We start from the raw sequence: 7,513 nt of genomic DNA, 5'->3' as shown, positions 1-7,513 counted from the left end.
GCGGCGAAGGTGAGAAGAAGAGGGTGATAGTGAAGAATAGGAGGAAGGGGATTGGGGGAGGGATGGGGGAGAGACCGAAGAGATGCTGGGGAGTGGGTGGAATGGAGTTTCGCTTTTTTTTTTAATATTATTTTTATTAATAATGAAGGGTAATTTGGTCAAAAAATATAATTGATGTAGAAAAGAACGATTTTATAACGTTTTGTAATGTTGGGGATGGTTTTAATAAAAAAAAAAGGTTGGGACAATTTTAATTTTAACCTCAAACGTTAGAGACGAAAAAGATAATTATCCCTGAAAATTAAGTATGAGATTGTATTTAATTTTGGTGACAGGTTATTTGATGCCATTTTTTACTAAAAGATACCAAGAGGAATTTGATTTAAAGGGAAACAATATGTCGCTAATCGCTATATTCATTAGTTCAATCCTGCTAGCAAATTGTTCAAGGGTTTACATTTATGTGAATGAAGCACATATGTCTCTTTATCTGTTAGTCAATAGTTTGTTAACCAAGCTTCTCAGTTAATAGTCCAACTGTCAAGTGAGTTAAAATTGGTTGGATGGTTTAAGTAGTTCTAAGTGTATATAAACTTGGTTGGTAATACAAGTAAGTTGAGGGTTCATATGTTTTCTGGTGAGATTTATATTTATAATAAGTATCAAAACAATGTTATGACATAATTGAGCGGTCTATGAAATTTAGTTATAACTTAAAAGTAATATTCTCTAGGTAATAGCACATATATACAACGTGCAAATATTGTAGTAGTATTAGTTAAGGTAAATACAATTGACAAAATGCAACTTCATGTATTATATTAGTAGCTAATTATTTAAGTCCTAGCATTCTGGTGAGTAACATTATTTATCATAGACCATAGTGTATCTTGAAAGTAATATTAAGGTAGCGATATTCTATTTAAATTTTAAAGAGCTAAAGTAGTAAATAGAGCATTTTTAAGAATCAGGATTCCATACCTTGCAAATAAAAATTACTTTCGATTTAATTTATATTTATTGGACTAATTAAGTAAGACATGGTGTTCTATAATTTTTACCTTCTATTACTTGTCTTTGCTTATATTTAAATTGTACAATTTTTTTTATGATTAAATAAAATTTGAATCACTAGGTTAAATATAAACTTTATAATTTGATATTATTATAAATTTTATAAATGGATGTTATTCTATTTAGTTGAATATTGCACTAGTTTTTTACACTATTATAAATGGTTTGTTTATTTATTTCTCAACTCTCATAGTCCCTTGAAATTTGAACAGCTATATTAAGTACTCCAAATAATTGGAATAGATGATTTTTGTCACGCGGATGAGTATATAGACCCTATCTAGCCTTTATCTAATTTTTAAAGGACAACATATCCCTTATGAATTACCCAAAAAAAAAAAAAAAAAAATCCCTTATGAAAAAAGGAATGCTCTGGTCTCCCAATATTATTATTATTTTGAAATAATACAACTGTTTTGTTAAATTCGTCAAATAATATCAAAAATTAATTTTATAAAAGTCTTATTTATAATTTGTAAAATTTTTAATTTTTTATTAAAATTATATCCAAATATCTATAAAATTATATGAAAATACTTTACTTTCCTTAAAAGAAGTAAAGAACCAATCCAATCCAATCTGACGAATTGACTTAGTTTCCGTCTAAAGAACAAAAACAAAAACATTATTTCTTTCACTTTATGTTATAGGTGGTAAGGTTTGAGATTACACTGAAGCATACTTAGCTCCATTTTGGTCGATCTCCAAGCCTTATTCTTCGCATATCTGTATATAAAATGCTAGGCTAGTATCTCTTTCTTTTTTCCCTGTCTAGATTATTTTCATTCTCGTTGTATTTTCAGTAGGTTTGTAATCCTTGAGACCCTTGAGGCCTTAGCTGGGTTCCTCGTTAATCTTTAGGGGTAAGATTAACGATAAGGCAATCTAGCATTAAAAGTGCAAATTCTACCTTAGTTACAATGATACCTTTAACATATGCTTTCTTTAGCCGCGGGGTCGGGTCGTCGGGTGTACTATCGGCCTTGTTGGTTACAAATTTTAATTTTATTATTTTTGGACAGAAGGGGAAAACATTATAACTGGTCCAAAGGACCAAACTAAGCCGAACCACTTTATAGCTCACACCAATTCACTCATTGATTTAACATTTTGCAATCTAGCATTTAAAGTGCAACTTGGAAGATGGAGAACAACAATTTTAAATCCTTTGCTCGTTTCCTAATAAAGATATTTCTTAGCTGAAATTAACGCTGCACAACGAATAACACTATTTTATTATTCAATCTACTTTTTATAGATATTATTTACTTAAACATAGACTAGTCGTAAGCTAAAAATCTTCTGAAATTTAAAGGATTGGACGATAAGGCAGAAACAACAGAGAGAAAACAAATAAAACCTATTGACAGCAATAATCCGATACAAAAATACTAGCCTGACATTCCTACTTATGCGAATAATCTTAAAACTAACAGTAAAATGCAATGCTAAAGATCTAAGAGGAACACTTTTGGACCCCCACTGAACCACTTAAACAATAAGGAGGTTCTGTTCTTCGAAACTTTCATTCTTCATTTAATCATTTTGATTCATTGGCTGCACCAAAAGGTAAAGGTGAACAAACTAGTGCATTATTTACACTTTGAATTAAGCCCAGGTGTATTTGTCAGAGTAAAGGAATGGTAGGATTTCGAGAGCAATTATGAGTTAATTTTACATCCTTAAAAGTATCTTACACCCGGAACCACAACTCAAACACAGCTTAAGGTGCTTGTGCTTGGAGAGGAATGTTCAAGACTAAAATCCAAGTAATCGAGTTGATGCTTCCTAAGCTGAAGCTCACTGAGCCCTTAGCTCTAAACAATAAGGTCAATCAATGACTCATAGCTTAGTAAACTGAAAAATGGCTCCTATCGAGCCACTCACCTCCGGGAATGTTTCAAGAGATGCTTTTACAACCACCTACTACTCATATTTAATTAAGCATACAGATATCTGTTTCATCCATAACAACCAGCCCAAGATTATTAAGCAAATCAAATTTCAATACTTGAGAAAGAAGTAGATGTACCTTTTCATCTTTATTGTTTATCCATTCCGAACAATACAGAACCACTTCTTGATATCCATTATAGATCTTTGATGCTGTCCCAACTCTTAATTTATCTTGAGGATCTTCACCCTCTGTTTGTTACAGTGAACAGACATTCAACAACTTCTGCATATGATACTTACCAAAAGGATTCATCAGCAGTTCCATAAAATGAGCAGTGATCACATCAAATATGACTAGAAATTTTCTGGTATAGCCTCATCAAACATCTTTACGCAAACTACAGCCATGCTGAGATTTAGCTACTAAATTTACATGCCTTTGATATTTGTGTAGGAATCATACTGGGGTAGCAAATGGGGGAACTTTTGAGGCAGTCAAACAAAGAAGCAAATGACCACTTTTCCCATTCAACCATGAAAGTACCAAAAATAACATAAATCATTACTGAAACTCGCTATGAGACAGAGAATTCACAAATGCCTAAGGAAAAAACCATATTCCCTTATTAGAAGCATTAAAGTACCAAAAACCTCACATTTCTTTATGTAAAAACCCAACACCTGCAAAATTCATCATGTATTATACAGTCCACCAACCCAAAAACTAGATCTAAGAGTTTTACATAGCTTCAGCTATTGTTACTTATAACACCACTTAATGTATAATCACTGTTCATACCATGTAGGGGTCTCTTTGTTGTATTCAGTCAACAAGATAGAAAGACAAAATAGACAACTTTTCACATTGAGCTGATGAGCTCACTGCAAATTTTCTTAGTAAAAATAAATAAATAGAATCACATGAATCATTGATACATAATTAAAAAAGAAGAATAATATAATTTAAAGGTATGACATCAACAAATAATCTGAATTTGAGTCTTTTTGACAAAGACAATAACCTTGACAGAACCTGAAATTTTTAATCCAAACCATCAACTGCGTCTAAAACTAATGCCTGCAGAGGCGTTCTGAAAGATTGATGCCTTAATAACTAAATGGAGGAGGTGAAATCATAATATCTATGTTTTACCAAGGCATGGAAAGACATGAACCATGAACCCTTTTTTACTAAAAAGCATGCCCATAACATCCAATATAATTCAGTTTCCAATAAATAAGTTATGCTACTTGCACCAGCATAGCTGGATGAGGTAACTGTTACTTGACCATTAGCACTGAGTTGGATGAACAACCAATCACCAAAGGGAATCTTGAAGTCTCATTCTTACATAATCCATATGAGGTAACAACACACTAGCAGCTTAGCTCCGTGCTTTTCCGCTTCCAAGTGTAAGCTCCAAATCATCCAATCCTACCTCATGAATTTTTTCTCCGACCCAAGGCTTTACCTGTGGCTGTACCCCAAACTCTTCTGCTGAACTTATCCTTAGCCCTTGGATTGCTTTATCAGGCACATAGTGCTGAGCCGCTACAGGGTTAACAAGATTGAAGGTTGGAGATGTTGGCATCGCCGATGCAGAGGGTCCAAATGCTTGGAATTTCAGCCACTGGCCAGACTCAATGGTGGAGGAAGTATCCGACTCGTCACATTCCGGGATAGTTGCCGGGGTGTAAAATTGTCTGTGTGTGGGGCTAGCGGGGGCCGAAGCTGCAAAGAAAGGATAACTAAAAGACGACATGGATTCTTTTGCAATAGCTTCCCATGTGGGAATCGGTTTAGGATTTCTTGAAGTTGGCGATGAGAGTGGTGGTGTCACAGGGGCACTATTTGATATCCTAAGAGGAGGGAGGGATGCAGGAATAGCATTACGAAGGTATGGAATGAGGTTCGATGTGTTCTCTCCGTCCAAACGGAAAGGACTCGGGAAAGAGGAGGAAGTAGGACTGACTTGGTAGGAAGGAATTGGACTTGGAAAAGATGAAGACAGAGGACTAGGATTCTGTGAAGAGAAAGGTGTGTTTCTGGAGGAAGTGCCTGCACCATTATTGGCCAGCGGTGGCTTGCAGCCCTATTCATTACAATCAAAACCAAACACATCAAATTAGTAACAATCAATGAGATAGCTCACCATAAAATGATTAAGCAGATTCTATAATCATAGCACAGAAATTCTTGTACAATTTGGCCTCAAATTTGTTTCCTCATTGGGAAAACCAACAGAGAAGACTATTACTACTGCCGATCACATGCAACTTCTTCAAATTCAGTAACACCGAAAGAGAATCAGACAAATGTTAGCAAGTATAACAAATCACTTCTGTTTCTTTCCCCAAAAGTGAAATCGTAATTCGTAAGGCTTCTTTTTACTTTTATTATTTTCCTCTACAAATTCTTTAAAATAGAAAGCATCAAAATAAATAAATAAGTTTGAATCAACCAGTCCCTAAATCCTAATGCATCAATAAAAATCACACAGAGATAACAGATCCAATATCCTAACGCTCCGAGAAACTCGCAGCCACAGTACAAACACTCGAATCGGAGCTAGAAACAAGCTCGATCGAATTTAAAATTAGTCTATCCTTTTTCTATTTTCCAATCGCAGATTCCGATCAAACAGTGAAGATCAAGATGCAAAATAAACAAAATCAAAGCGAGATCTGCGAAACAGTTTCAAATTCTTTTCGATTCAGTGATTTTACCTTGCGATACGTGGTTCCGTCTTCTTCAACGGCCCAACCAGCTTCAGCACAGAGAGCTTTAAGCACCTCGTTGTTATCACAGTGTTTCGGCAAGTTATAGTTCCCCTGAGCTCGCAAACCAGCGTAGATCTTGGCCGCTATAGCTCTCCTCCTCCTCTCTCTCCTCCGATTGTTCTCCCTCTCACGCCACGACGGCTTCCTCCGGCTAGTCGCCGCCGATGTAGCACCGTCGGAAGCCATATAATATAAATACCTCCGGCGGAGAAAGCGTGCAACTAACTCACTTTGAGGTTGCTGCGTTTGCGTGAGTATGAGTGAGTGTGTGTGTGGTGCGTCGTAGGGGATTTAAACCCGTCTAAGAAGGTGAAGAGTGTTGTTGTTATGTGTGTGAGTGTGACTGTGGTTTGTTACTTTTTTGTTTTTCAGTTATTCGGTTTTCACGAGTCACGAGGAATGTGCTTGTTTCTTCATCTTGCTATAGCTGGTTATGGTTGTGGTGATGGTGGTGGTTTTACTATGGGGTATGTGTGAATAAGAAGTAGTAGTAGTAGTAGTAGAAGAAGAAGAGAAGAAGCATGAAGAATCTCATAAAGCTGAAATTGAGAGAGAATGGGGGGTGGGGGTGCGTGTTAGTGTGCGTGCTGTCACACTGAGAATCATGAGCTCGTTTCATCATCTTGCACGTACTCTCTCCCTGTCTCTCGTTTTTTTTTTTTTTTTAAATAAATATCAGTGAATTATTTGGCAAAGTTAAGAAAATGGAATTACGATTTAATTTTTATGCTATGGTGAGTACGGGTCAGTTTGGTTCGGGTTTATGGTAAAATTAGAACCGCATCGATCAAAATGTAATTGGTTCGGTTTGGTTCGAATTTGCATTTTTTTGTATATGTACCCGAACTAAACTAAACCGATTAAAACGGATTGGTTCGATTCGGATAATTAGGTATCCGATGACTTTAAAATTCATAAAAAACCAAATTTTTATCTTAAAAATTCAACAAGTACAATAAACATGTAACATCAATAGAAATAATCCAAACATGTTAAACACCAAATACATTAAAAACTAAACTCATTAAAATCCAAACATATTAATAATGAATAATCATTGTCTAATGAAAAAGTCATATATATTTTTTTATTTTTTTATTTAATTAATATATAATCGGGTTTTCGGGTTGGTTCGAGTTCCACACCTCCAAAACCGATGTCCGAACCAATCACTAACAAAAACCATCGGTTTAGTTCGGATTGGACCTGATTACCCATTAATTTCAGAACCAATTTAATTGATTCAGTTTGGATTTGAAGAGATAATCGGGTACCCGCTACCCGAACTCACCCCTATTTTATGCAATGTGCTTGTTGTAGGTTTGATAGAAGGATTTAATCAAGATGTTATTATTTTCTTAGAAAATAATTAATTCTTATCTACAATGAAAAATATGATAAAAAAAAGTTATATTGAAAATATATGCAAAATAAATTCTATTAATTAATTAATTATTTTATTTATTAAACTCTAATGATAGTGAGTTACTTATATTAATACAATTAGGTATTGTTTAATTTATTTTATGTTGATAGTACATTATTTGAAAAAATAATTTATAGCTACACCCACCTAAATTGTATCAACCGAAAAAAGATTTATTCTTATTATTTAATTGTGTAGCCTCACATTAATAAAATATTTCATTACTTAAATTAATTTTCAAAATACCGCATATAGATGTGATAAGGATATTGGTGTATTAATTTAAATAAAATTTGTTACATTAATAATTATTTTACCATCGCAGCAAAAAAATTT

At 34.2% G+C, this 7,513-nt stretch overlaps 1 protein-coding gene across 1 annotated transcript; it reads right to left on the bottom strand.

Annotated features, from left to right (window-relative positions):
* Positions 1-3,859: 3,859 nt before the first annotated feature.
* Positions 3,860-6,392, bottom strand: LOC107605734 (protein BRASSINAZOLE-RESISTANT 1). The gene is made up of 2 exons (XM_016307704.3): positions 5,698-6,392; positions 3,860-5,063 (listed from the first exon to the last, which is right to left on the bottom strand). The coding sequence occupies exons 1-2, from the start codon at positions 5,935-5,937 to the stop codon at positions 4,356-4,358; spliced, it is 948 nt and encodes a 315-aa protein (XP_016163190.1). The 5' UTR covers positions 5,938-6,392; the 3' UTR covers positions 3,860-4,355.
* Between the last annotated feature and the right edge of the window lie 1,121 nt (positions 6,393-7,513).

This window comes from Arachis ipaensis, chromosome B6 (assembly GCF_059453495.1).
Source record: "Arachis ipaensis isolate K30076 ecotype BB chromosome B6, ASM5945349v1, whole genome shotgun sequence".
Lineage (NCBI taxonomy): Eukaryota > Viridiplantae > Streptophyta > Magnoliopsida > Fabales > Fabaceae > Arachis > Arachis ipaensis.
Note: the sequence above shows the minus strand (reverse complement) of the source record. Positions and strands in the feature narration are given on the sequence as shown.